The sequence below is a fragment of the Bufo bufo genome, chromosome 1 (assembly GCF_905171765.1).
Source record: "Bufo bufo chromosome 1, aBufBuf1.1, whole genome shotgun sequence".
Taxonomy (NCBI): Eukaryota; Metazoa; Chordata; class Amphibia; order Anura; family Bufonidae; genus Bufo; species Bufo bufo.
This window is the reverse complement of record NC_053389.1, coordinates 1,545,466-1,559,071: the sequence shown is the minus strand read 5'-3', so window position 1 is coordinate 1,559,071 and position 13,606 is coordinate 1,545,466. Positions and strand designations below refer to the sequence as shown.

The 13,606-nt window shown below is 50.3% G+C and overlaps 1 protein-coding gene across 1 annotated transcript in view; it reads right to left on the bottom strand.

Annotated features, from left to right (window-relative positions):
• LOC120986747 (carcinoembryonic antigen-related cell adhesion molecule 5-like) overlaps window positions 1–11,590 on the bottom strand; it is a 30,351-nt gene extending 18,761 nt beyond the window's left edge. Inside the window, exons 1-2 of the mRNA XM_040415462.1 lie at window positions 11,472–11,590; window positions 6,656–6,725 (exon numbers count right to left, since the gene is read on the bottom strand). Coding sequence (XP_040271396.1) covers window positions 6,656–6,701 — 46 coding nt within the window. The 5' untranslated portion in view covers window positions 6,702–6,725; window positions 11,472–11,590. The remainder of the gene's footprint in view (window positions 1–6,655; window positions 6,726–11,471) is intronic.
• Window positions 11,591–13,606: the final 2,016 nt, after the last annotated feature.

Here is a 13,606-nt window from a genome sequence, read left to right as displayed (position 1 = left end):
CGGACAGAAAACCACTGCAAGCAGCAGTCATGGGATACGGAGCAAGACGTCCTGACACACAATGTATGCCAATGGTGCCGGATCCGTTTTCTCAGACCCAAAACGGACCCAGCGCCCATTGATTAGCGTGGCAATAAACCCTCGGAAAACAATAGTGCGAGCAGGAAGACCTTTTTCAGGATGGCAGATTGGCGGTTAGTCTTTTCTTGTTGGGTCGCAGGTAGGTCATCAAAAGCCATGTCCTACCACACCTGGTATCTGACATGGACTGCAGCGGTCGGCCAGGAGCTGGTCGGCCTGCTCTTCCTGCTCGCACTAGGGGGTGTAGGACACTGATATGGCAGCAATGTTATGGAAGCCACGAGGGTGTACCGCCACCCTAATCCTATGCAGAAGACTTCCTGCAGTACACCAACCAACCAGCAGGGCTGATGACCTTACAACAACCAGTGAGAGGAGGGGTCCCCCGTGTCAAAGCTACTCCCACAGAGAAGGTTACGGACTGCCCTACAACCACTGAAAAGAGGCTCAGAAACCCGCACTCAGGATTGTAAATACACCTGCAATCCCATCATACATCATCTTACTGTGTGTGGACACTACAGCCTTCTATAGGGGCTCCTTACTGTGTGTGGACACTACAGCCTTCTATAGGGGCCCCTTACCGTGTGTGGACACTACTACCTACTATAGCGGCCCCTTACTGTGTCTGGACAGTACGATCTACTATAGGGGCCCCTTACTGTGGTGGGCACCAATATTGGGACACCTTATGGTGTGTGAGCACTGCAACCTACTATAGGGGCCCCTTGGGACCGCAACTTCCCGTAGTTTTGGGAGTTGTGGAGAAGAGGAACCCCTCCTGCAGTGAGTGATGAAACTCCTGCAGAACATGTGCCTTTCCCTTAAATTGATAATGTGGGGTTTAATGAAATGGATAGTGGTGAAGATGACATTTTTCCTTTGCAGGTCTTAGAAGGAGAAAATGTGCCTGATTTGGAAGTATCTAGAGATAACTTTGGTACTGAGCAATTGAGAGACCTCCGACTCTGGTCAATGCATGAGAACGTGTTCCCGTGATAAATGGCAGACCACAGGAGCCAGGAGCCGACCAGCATTCTGCCATGAATGGTGATCTCCTGCACAGGATTATCAGAGCAGCTTCTGGTACCAAAGTCCGACGTATGCTACTTGATCCGCCAAAGGTTTTAGTGGCCTGGGGTAGATCAGGAAGTAAAGAATTACAGCGCCCCTGATAAGTGCCCCAATGTCACATTTTCATAGCCCCTTGGTGCCTCTTCCATCACTGAAGTGCTATTCGAGAGAATTGCTATGGATTTGGTGGGTCCCATTGTCAAGTCTGCTAGAGGACACAGTACGTTTTGGTTGCGTTAGATTAGGCCACCTGTTACTCTGAAGCTGGGCCTTCAAAAAACATGGCTTCCAAGGATACGGATTTATGTTATACTGTATGTTCTCCAGCACAGGGATCCCTAAAGAAATCCTCGCTGACCAGGGAACACCCTTTAGGTCGCAGGTGATGAAAGAACTCTACAGAGTGTTTAAAATCAGACATCCGTACCTCTGCATATCGCCCTCAGACAGACAGGTTGGTCGAGAGGTTCAACAAGACCCTGAAGCATATGCTGAAAAAGGTAGTAGAGAAGGACAGCCAGGACTGGGACTACTTGCTACCTACCTCATGTTTTCCATCAGAGAGGTGCCCCAAGCTTCTACAGGGTTTTCTCCCTTTGAGTTAGTTTATGGGGCAAGGATTGTTAGATATTGGCGAGGAGGCATGTGAGGCTTCTCCATATAAATGTGGCACAGATGTAAGACTGGATAGTGACCGTGATGCTTGTTGTCAAAGAGCATCTGCCAAGAGTTATAACAGATCTGCCAGGCTGAGGAGCTGAAATCCAGGAGTCCTTCATTTAGTGCCCCAATGTCACATGTTCCTGGCAAAGTGGCAGGGTCTCTACGAGAAGGTGGGTGACAAGAACTACAAGGTGTACCAACCAGACAGGAGAAAACCCCTCCAGATGTATCATGTGAATCGGATCAAGCTGTGGAAATAACTAGAATCGTGAGGAGTTCCTGCAGGAAAACAGAAGGAGGTTTTCTGACCAACCAGGCCAAACACACGTGATAATACACCACGTTAAAACTGAACCTAAGGTGACCCTGAAGCCATACAGGAGACCCGAAGCCTTCAGAGAGGCGGTTAAGGTGCATGCTTGATCTAGGGGTCAGTGAAGAGTCTACCAGTGAGTGGTCGAGCCCCACTGTACTAATCCTGAAGCCCAAGGGGACTTGGAGGTTCTGTAATGACTTCAGAAAATGAAATGAGGTATCCAACTCTGATGCGTACCAGATACCCAGAGTAGAAGAACTGATCGAGAGGCTTGATAAGGCAAGGTGTATCACAACCAATCATCTCACCAATGGTTATTGGCAGATACGTTGGATGAGGCCAAGGAGAAGACGGCATTCTCCACTCCAGAGGGGCTGTTCCAATATGTAGTGATGCCTTTCAGGTTACATGGAGCCCCTGTTACATTCCAGAGGTTGATGGACCTAATCTTGAGGCCACATCATGATTACGCCGCTGCTTACTTTGATGATGTGGTAATTTTTTGTTCCGATTGGAAAATTCACCTCTGGAAAGTACAGGCCGTGATGGACTCCATTAGGGATGCGGGCCTAATCATAAACCCTGAGAAGTGCGCAGTGGGTCTAGAGGAAGCAAGACACCTGGGCTACATTATTGGTTAAACCCCAGTGGAGACAATCAGAACTGGTCTAGGCCCTTGACAAAGAAACAAGTCAGGGCATTTCTGGGCATCACTGGACACTACCAGAGGTTCCTACCAACTTTCATCTCGATCGCAGCTTCAGTGACTTACCGCCTTTTGTTAAGTCAGTATCGGTGAAGCGAACTCCAGAGGAGGAGAAGGATTTTCAGAGTCTAAAGTGAAGGTTTAGGAAAGAGTTCCTGGGTCAGACTGTTGCGTCTGATCTAGGCTTGGGAGTGGTCCTGTAATGGTAAATGGGGAGGAACATCCGGTAATGTAGTCGAGCAGAAAACTGACCCCAGCAGAGCTAAACTAGGCCACAGTGGAACGAGAATGTTTGGCCATCAAGTGGCTGCTGGAGTCTCTACAATTTGATCTGGAGGGTAGGAAGTTTGTGTTGACAGACCATGCTCCTCTGGCCTGGATGGAGCACAAGAGTGACCAGGTGGTTGCTCTCCTTGCAGAATTTTAGTTTCAGAGTGAAGCATAGGCCGGGGAGATGCATCATCCAGAGTGGAGCATAGGCCGGGGAGATGCATCATCCAGAGTGGAGCATAGGCCGGGGAGATGCATCATCCAGAGTGGAGCATAGGCCGGGGAGATGCATCATCCAGAGTGGAGCATAGGCCGGGGAGATGCATCATCCAGAGTGGAGCATAGGCCGGGGAGATGCATCATCCAGAGTGGAGCATAGGCCGGGGAGATGCATCATCCAGAGTGGAGCATAGGCCGGGGAGATGCATCATCCAGAGTGGAGCATAGGCCGGGGAGATGCATCATCCAGAGTGGAGCATAGGCCGGGGAGATGCATCATCCAGAGTGGAGCATAGGCCGGGGAGATGCATCATCCAGAGTGGAGCATAGGCCGGGGAGATGCATCATCCAGAGTGGAGCATAGGCCGGGGAGATGCATCATCCAGAGTGGAGCATAGGCCGGGGAGATGCATCATCCAGAGTGGAGCATAGGCCGGGGAGATGCATCATCCAGAGTGGAGCATAGGCCGGGGAGATGCATCATCCAGAGTGGAGCATAGGCCGGGGAGATGCATCATCCAGAGTGGAGCATAGGCCGGGGAGATGCATCATCCAGAGTGGAGCATAGGCCGGGGAGATGCATCATCCAGAGTGGAGCATAGGCCGGGGAGATGCATCATCCAGAGTGGAGCATAGGCCGGGGAGATGCATCATCCAGAGTGGAGCATAGGCCGGGGAGATGCATCATCCAGAGTGGAGCATAGGCCGGGGAGATGCATCATCCAGAGTGGAGCATAGGCCGGGGAGATGCATCATCCAGAGCGCTCTGTGCGATGGCTGAACGTGCCCAACCTGAGGCGATCTATTCATTACTAGGGAATACAATCAGGCCTCAGAAAGCCGGGGAAGGTACCTGCTAGCGGTCTGAGTCCGATTAACCCTGTGTGAACTGCGCTGTATTGGTCAGAGACCACCTGCCTAATTAGCTCCCTGACGGGGCAGGCGTTAGTTTTGATGTATTCTGTGCTGCGTTTTAGGCCATATGGCTGTTAACTTGGATGCCACGAATTGTGCTGCGCTGAGAAGATGAACTAATCAGAAATCACCTGCACGATACAACAGCTGAACATAGGGACGCGCATAGCTACATTAATAAAAGGAAAACCACGGAAAATAACGCGCTAATACAATAGATGCAAACATTACATACCGACTAGGGCTACGTTCACACTAGCGTTTTAGTTTTCTGGTATTGAGATCCGTCAAAGGGGATCAATACCGGAAAAACTGCTTACATTTTGTCCCCATGAACTGAACAGAACCGAGAGCTCCAAAATGCATTCCGTTCTGCTTAGTTGCGTTTCCATACCGGAGAGAAAACCGCAACATGTTGTAGTTTGCTTTCCATCCTGGGATGCACACAATGCAAGTCAATGAGGACGGATCCGTTTTCTCTGCCACAATAGAAAACAGATCCGTCCTCCATTGACTTTCAATAGAGTTTATGACGGATCCGCCTGGGCGATGTTAAAGATAATACAACCGGATCCGTTCATAGCGGACGCAGACGACGGTTGTATTATCAGTAACGGAAGCGTTTATGCCGAACCCTGCCGGATCCAGTGTGACAGTAGCCCAAGCCCTCACTCTGATATAATAAGATCTGAGACTCTCAGACAATATATTTTGATGAAAACACATCTGTGCCCACCTACCAAGGTGGTCTCAGTCAGGCAGGTCCTACTCTAAACCTACCTATGCCGTTGGGCATCTACATTCAGGAGAGACGACCCCGCACATATAGTGGCTGCTCCTAGTCACCGCTGTGTGCATCCAGCAACCGAGGGTCCGCACAGCTATATGTACCACCTAATCATGGGGGTCCGCACAGCTATATGTACCCCCTAATCATGGGAGCCCACACAGCTATATGTACCACCTAATCATGGGAGCCCGCACAGCTATATGTACCACCTAATCATGGGGGTCCGCACAGCTATATGTACCCCCTAATCATGGGGGCCCGCACAGCTATATGTACCACCTAATCATGGGGGCCCGCACAGCTATATGTACCACCTAATCATAGGGGCCCGCACAGCTATATGTACCCCCTAATCATGGGGGTCCGCACAGCTATATGTACCCCCTAATCATGGGAGCCCGCACAGCTATATGTACCACCTAATCATGGGGGTCCGCACAGCTATATGTACCCCCTAATCATGGGAGCCCGCACAGCTATATGTACCACCTAATCATGGGGGTCCGCACAGCTATATGTACCACCTAATCATGGGAGCCCGCACAGCTATATGTACCACCTAATCATGGGGGTCCGCACAGCTATATGTACCACCTAATCATGGGGGCCCGCACAGCTATATGTACCACCTAATCATGGGGGTCCGCACAGCTATATGTACCACCTAATCATGGGGGTCCGCACAGCTATATGTACCACCTAATCATGGGGGTCCGCACAGCTATATGTACCACCTAATCATGGGAGCCCGCACAGCTATATGTACCACCTAATCATGGGGGTCCGCACAGCTACATGTACCACCTAATCATGGGGGTCCGCACAGCTACATGTACCACCTAATCATGGGCGCCTGTGGTGGGGAAAAAAGTGCACAGAAATGCTGCTCCCAGAAGCGCTATTTGGACTTTTAACCCCCGCAGTCTGTCATTGCTGACCCCACGACATGTACACCGTCCCTTACAGTATGTACGATATATACAGTATATGGTAAAGTTAGTAAGATGTGATGTATGATAAGGGGGTGTGTTTTATATACAGTATATATTAAATATTTGCTCGCACTCAGCGCCTCGTGCCTCCTGATAAAGGCTTTCTAGCTGTCACCTGACTGAGGTACGGCCGGTGTCCTGCAGGTGGCGCTCCTCCTGTTATGTAGATCAGGCCGGATCACATCGGTGCAGAAGGGACTCATTACTGTCCACAAGGCGCTTCTGACCCTGACCACAGCGGTGAGACAGGTGGGTGGCACCACTTACCTCTCCCTGACCACAGCGGTGAGACAGGTGGGTGGCACCACTTACCTCTCCCTGACCACAGCGGTGAGACAGGTGGGTGGCACTGTCCTGATAAAACCCAGCAATCTAACCATAAGCAGAGACCCAGGAACGCCCGGCAGACCCCATGCAGGTCAGCGGTGGGATCTGCCACCAGCAGCGCGAGGGCCGGCCAAAATCAAGGCTGCGCGAGTCTGTGCTGGGACTAAAGGGAAATGTGGCATCGTCAGTCCAACGGTATAGGACCGACTCCTCACACTGCCGGGAACAGGTCCTCCCCCAGGGAATATACTCCCACCTGTTGGGGAAATGCAGAATTTCACCTTCTCGTTGGCCACTCTTACCAGTCAGTAGAAATCCTGCGAGGACTGCGAAGCGGCTTCCAGACATGGCTGCGTCCTCAGAGATCTGATCCTAAGGAGCAAGAGAGGAGACGCGTTGGACATGGTTATATATGGACGCCACATACTTCACACTACAAGGTGCTTTTTGGTCAGTTAACCCCTAAAGAACCTGGTCGATAGTTACCTTCAGGATATTATTTTGTTTTGGCAAGAGGGGAGAGAGAGAGTTTGGGTGACAGAGGGAACCATTGACTGAGGCATTGAAGGAGTTAAGGAGATGTGGCTGCAGTTATGTCTGATCCCGGACGTTATTGTGACTGCATCGTTCCCAGAATATAACGGTACGGCATGAACCCCACAAACACCTGTAACTGGCATTATGGGACGACGTGAGTCGGGTTAGCATTTATGGCACAGTTCACATCTGGTTGCACTGCAGAAGCACCGAGGATCTCCCTGAACCTGCCAGCCTGGGGCCCTCCAGATAGTAATTCTATCAGATTGGTGAGCACTACCCCTCGAAACAATCTGATCCTCAAAGATATCCAGCAGGGTCATCCACCCGACATATCCACAGGAACAGCACTCTCAATAGATGCTGGGGAACACTTGAAAACTTTCACAACTCTACAAAGAGAAGACTCCAACTCTACAAAGAGAAGACTCCAACTCTACAAAGAGAAGACTCCAACTCTACAAAGAGAAGACTCCAACTCTACAAAGAGAAGACTCCAACTCTACAAAGAGAAGACTCCAACTCTACAAAGAGAAGACTCCAACTCTACAAAGAGAAGACTCCAACTCTACAAAGAGAAGACTCCAACTCTACAAAGAGAAGACTCCAACTCTACAAAGAGAAGACTCCAACTCTACAAAGAGAAGACTCCAACTCTACAAAGAGAAGACTCCAACTCTACAAAGAGAAGACTCCAACTCTACAAAGAGAAGACTCCAACTCTACAAAGAGAAGACTCCAACTCTACAAAGAGAAGACTCCAACTCTACAAAGAGAAGACTCCAACTCTACAAAGAGAAGACTCCAACTCTACAAAGAGAAGACTCCACTCTACAAGCCACCATGAGGTAACTGCAATATGTCAAATATGTTAAAAGTGAGTTGAAATCAAAACCCACTTATAACTGCGACTTATGTCAGCATGAGATAGTAGATGGAGAGCAGACCCTGTGCACACCATCCTATCTCTGTAGGTGAAGTGAAGGTGGTCCTCTTTACCTCCCGGGACCCCCGCCGATCTGCTGGTGTGCACAGGGTCTGCTCTCCATCTACTATCTCTGTAGGTGAAGTGAAGGTGGTCCCTTTTTACCTCCCGGGACCCCCGCCGATCTGCTCTTTGAGTAACACAGCCTTCTCACAGCTTACCCTAGACCGGTGGGTTCACATTCATTGGTCATATGTCCCAGGTGCAGCTCAGCCCCATAGAAGGGAATAAGGCCGAGTGCAATACCCAGCACGGACACTATACAATGAACGGCGCAGTGCTTGGTGAGCACGGAAAAGGCCACGGAGCTCACAGGAGCAGCGGTGCCTTCTCAGACAGCTGATCATCGGGGTCCTGGGTGTCGGACCCCAAACGATCAGATACTGATGAACTATCTAGAGGACAGCTAGTCAGCATTAAAGTCTCGGAAAACCCCTTTAAAATACAGAGTACCTAAGAGGAAGGAGGAGTCCAGACTCCATGCATGCAGCGAGCCATTGAGAATTACTCAGGAGCTCCCCCTGCAGGTCACTGCAGCAGAGACTGTAAGGGCAGCTTCACACAGAGTTTTTGAGGCAGATTTTCCTGCAGGTTTTTTAGCCAAAGTGGATTTGAAAGGAATTGGAAATATAACGGAAGGACATTATGGTCTCCTTCCTGCCGGATCCACTTCTGGCTTTGGCTGAAATAACTGCAGAAATCTGCCTCAAAAATTCCTCCAAAAACCTCTGTGTGAACCTGCCCTAAGGGTCCGGCTGCCCAACAAAATCTGTCGTGCGACAATGTTTGTACTGATATTCAGTGGTGTCTGTAACAAGTACATGCGTCCTACAAAAATCCATCCGAGCCGAATGTCGTCGTATAGCCCCAGCCTAAGGCTTCCCTTTACCGTATTGAGGATCCACAATACACAGGCGCCATTCCGTGGCCATTCCGCATCACAGATGCGGACCCATTCACTTCAATGGGTCCGCAAATCCGGATATGTGGAATGGTGCGGAACGGAAGCACGGAACCCTACAGCAGCACTACGGAGTACTTCCGTGGGCTTTCGTCCCATACTTCAGTTCCGCAAAAAGATAGAACATGTCTTATCTTTTTGAGGAACGGCCGTATCGCGGACCCATTAAGGCCTCATACACACAAACATATTTTCATTCCGTGTCCGTTCTGTTTTTTTTTTGCGGACCGTATACGGAACCATTCATTTCAATGGGACAATCCACACGGATGTCATCCATATTTTTTGTGGATCCGTTTTTTTGCGGACCGTAAAATACATATGGTCGTGTGCAAGAGGCCTAAAGTGAATGGGTCCGCGATCCACTGCGGCTGCCCCACGGACGGTGTTCGTGCATTGCGGTCCGCATTTTGCGGGCTGCAGCACAACCACGGGGCGCACATGTTTGTGTGCAGGAGGCCTAAGGCCAGGATTTGTATGACAGTAGCATGAAACGCGCCATAAAAACCTCACATAAAGCCGCGCTATTTTCATGTTTTTCAGCTACAGATCTGCACAATCACCAGCAACGGATTCGCACAATCACCTGCCACGGACCCGCACAACCATCAGCTGCGGATGGACTGACACGACGCAAAGTTTACAGCCACTGGTGGATGAACGCAGCGTGTACATGGGGTTGGCAGATCTCACGTCGCTGCATGTAATACGCACTGTGTGCAGCCTGACACTGGAACGACCAGCTTCCGGCCAGGGGGGCCCCTCTTTCTTAGGGCCCTGCAGTAGGTCCGCCACCTCCTCCATGGGCTCTCACACCATAGAGGCGCTGATGCACCTGCTATAGGGCTCAGGATAAAGGGGGCTCCGCTCCCGATTCCCCTGTGCTCCATTCAGGTCAGTGGAGCTGGACTGCAGTACCTGACACAACCCATGGACGGGGTGGCGCTGTTTTCAGCAGAAAGCCCTTTAATATGGGGTTGATGGCCTCTGCTCTGCCCCCTAGTGTCCTGTATATGATCATAAAGAAAGGACTGTCCCACAGAGGGAAGCCTCTAATATTCCCACATTATCAGCAGCCGTATAAGACTAGAAAACATGGATGAGACCCCTCCATGGCTGAGCCGCACGGCCCATGGAGAAGAGGGGCGCTGTTCCTTTAAGAAAGAAGCATCCATACATTTCCAATCTCCTAAAACTCCTCGAGCAATTCATTTCTTGCCAAGAAAGCAGAACAAAGGAGCGAGAGACGCTTTTCACCAGAGGAACACTGCGTCCCATTGTGTCAGTGAAGTGGAGACCCGAGTCCTCAGAGCAGGGGCCCCTTCTTTAGGAGGGCCCTTCTCAGCATTCCTGGCGGCATACCTACAGGAGACGTCTGGGTCCGAGCTGAGGAATGTCGCCCGCTCCGCCGGCATCTTATGAAATCCTTATCAGGTCCTCACTTCATCAAGTATAATCATTCTAAGTGCTTGGAATGGAGGCGGTCCGCGCTGTACCAGACATCCCAGGGGGTCTTCACTGCAATATCCTACAGCTTTGTGTCTACAGCTGCTATGCAGAATGATCTGTCTCCGTGGTTACAGACTACAACACCCCTGGGCGTAGTCGGATTCTCCCCTCTCCTACTGGCTGTAGGTGAGCAGGAGGAGACCCTGATGACCACACACGGAGGGAACACCAGGCCTCCTGAAATGCCGCCCAGTGACCCGGCAGAATACACCGGGGAACATGCATGCACCCTACACAGGCTAGGAAGCCGTGGAGGGGCCCTTGGACCAAGGGGGCCCAGCCCAGGTTGATGCACGACGTCCCTCTACAGATTCACTTCATTAAGAGGGTAGTTTAGGCTTATGGAAAGATGTGGCAGGTGAACCCCGGGCCCTCCTGTCCTGGGTGGAAGCTCCATGATGGAGGATCAGCCCGACCTCTGCTTGATGTACACCTGCCGGTACAGAAGGGCCGACGCCAAACAGTCCCGACCCCGGGACAGAAGGGCCGACGCCAAACAGTCCCGACCCCGGGACAGAAGGGCCGACGCCAAACAGTCCCGACCCCGGGACAGAAGGGCCGACGCCAAACAGTCCCGACCCCGGGACAGAAGGGCCGACGCCAAACAGTCCCGACCCCGGGACAGAAGGGCCGACGCCAAACAGTCCCGACCCCGGGACAGAAGGGCCGACGCCAAACAGTCCCGACCCCGGGACAGAAGGGCCGACGCCAAACAGTCCCGACCCCGGGACAGAAGGGCCGACGCAGAACAGTCCCGACCCCGGGACAGAAGGGCCGACGCAGAACAGTCCTGACCCCGGGACTAGACGGACTAGGACAGTGATGGTGAACCCCTTAGAGACCGAGTGCCCAAACTGCTACCCAAAACCCACTTATTTATCGCAAAGTGCCAACACGGCGATTTACCCTGAACACCAATATCATATATCTTCCATGTACTTTATCATTTAGCTATAATAACCTGCCTACATTCAATGTGCTGCACTGATGAATAGCAGGAAAAGTCTGAGGCATATTGGTACACCATAGACTTTCTCCAGGGTGCGGGTGCCCACAGAGAGGGCTCTGAGTGCCGCCTCTGGCACCCGTGCCATAGGTTCGCCATCACTGGACTAGGAGATCCTACCTGCAATCTCCGGGCAGACGATCACTGATCGGCCAATCCTTCGGTTCATCGACGGCTGATTTACTAAAGATCTGCAGATTCCCCGAGCACCGAGGGCTGCAGCTTCCCCGTCCACATTCACACCCTCTAATCATTCCGCCCTCTGTTCCCATAGTAACCCGAGGGAGCAGAGACGTTTCTGTGCTGGCTACAAAAACAAGATCCACAGAGGAGTGCCCTGAAGTCACGGGGCCATGGAGGCACTGACACAGAAATGCAGTGCAGATATCAATGTATATAGGGGTGCAGAAGGAGGATATGGGGGTGCAGGTATCAATGTATATAGAGGTGCAGAAGGAGGATATGGGGGTGCAGGTATCAATGTATATAGGGGGTGCAGATATTATTGTATATAGGGGTGCTGAAGGAGGATATAGGGGTGCAGGTATCAATGTATATAGGGGTGCAGAAGGAGGATATAGGGGTGCAGGTATCAATGTATATAGGGGGTGCAGATATTATTGTATATAGGGGTGCAGAAGGAGGATATAGGGGTGCAGAAGGAGGATATAGGGGTGCAGGTATCAATGTATATAGGGGGTGCAGATATTATTGTATATAGGGGGGCAGAAGGAGGATATGGGGGTGCAGGTATCAATGTATATAGGGGGTGCAGATATTAATGTATATAGGGGTGCAGAAGGAGGATATAGGGGTGCAGGTATCAATGTATATAGGGGGTGCAGATATTATTGTATATAGGGGTGCAGAAGGAGGCTATAGGGGTGCAGATATTAATGTATATAGGGGGTGCAGATATTCTTGTATATAGGGGGTGCAGATATTATTGTATATAGGGGTGCAGAAGGAGGATATAGGGGTGCAGGTATCAATGTATATAGGGGGTGCAGATATTATTGTATATAGGGGGTGCAGAAGGAGGATATAGGGGTGCAGAAGGAGGATATAGGGGTGCAGGTATCAATGTATATAGGGGTGCAGAAGGAGGATATAGGGGTGCAGGTATCAATGTATATAGGGGGTGCAGATATTATTGTATATAGGGGTGCAGAAGGAGGATATGGGGGTGCAGGTATCAATGTATATAGGGGGTGCAGATATTATTGTATATAGGGGTGCAGAAGGAGGATATAGGGGTGCAGAAGGAGGATATAGGGGTGCAGGTATCAATGTATATAGGGGTGCAGAAGGAGGATATAGGGGTGCAGGTATCAATGTATATAGGGGGTGCAGATATTATTGGATATAGGGGTGCAGAAGGAGGATATAGGGGTGCAGGTATCAATGTATATAGGGGTGCAGAAGGAGGATATAGGGGTGCAGGTATCAATGTATATAGGGGGTGCAGATATTATTGTATATAGGGGGGCAGAAGGAGGATATGGGGGTGCAGGTATCAATGTATATAGGGGGTGCAGATATTAATGTATATAGGGGTGCAGAAGGAGGATATAGGGGTGCAGGTATCAATGTATATAGGGGGTGCAGATATTATTGTATATAGGGGTGCAGAAGGAGGCTATAGGGGTGCAGATATTAATGTATATAGGGGGGGCAGATATTCTTGTATATAGGGGGTGCAGATATTATTGTATATAGGGGTGCAGAAGGAGGATATAGGGGTGCAGGTATCAATGTATATAGGGGGTGCAGATATTATTGTATATAGGGGTGCAGAAGGAGGATATGGGGGTGCAGGTATCAATGTATATAGGGGGTGCAGATATTAATGTATATAGGGGTGCAGAAGGAGGATATAGGGGTGCAGGTATCAATGTATATAGGGGGTGCAGATATTAATGTATATAGGGGGTGCAGATATCAATGTATATAGGGGTGCAGAAGGAGGATATAGGGGTGCAGAAGGAGGATATAGGGGTGCAGGTATCAATGTATATAGGGGGTGCATATATTATTGTATATAGGGGTGCAGAAGGAGGATATAGGGGTGCAGAAGGAGGATATAGGGGTGCAGGTATCAATGTATATAGGGGTGCAGAAGGAGGATATAGGGGTGCAGGTATCAATGTATATAGGGGGTGCAGATATTATTGTATATAGGGGGTGCAGATATTATTATTATTGTATATAGGGGGTTCAGATATTATTGTATATAGGGGTGCAGAAGGAGGATA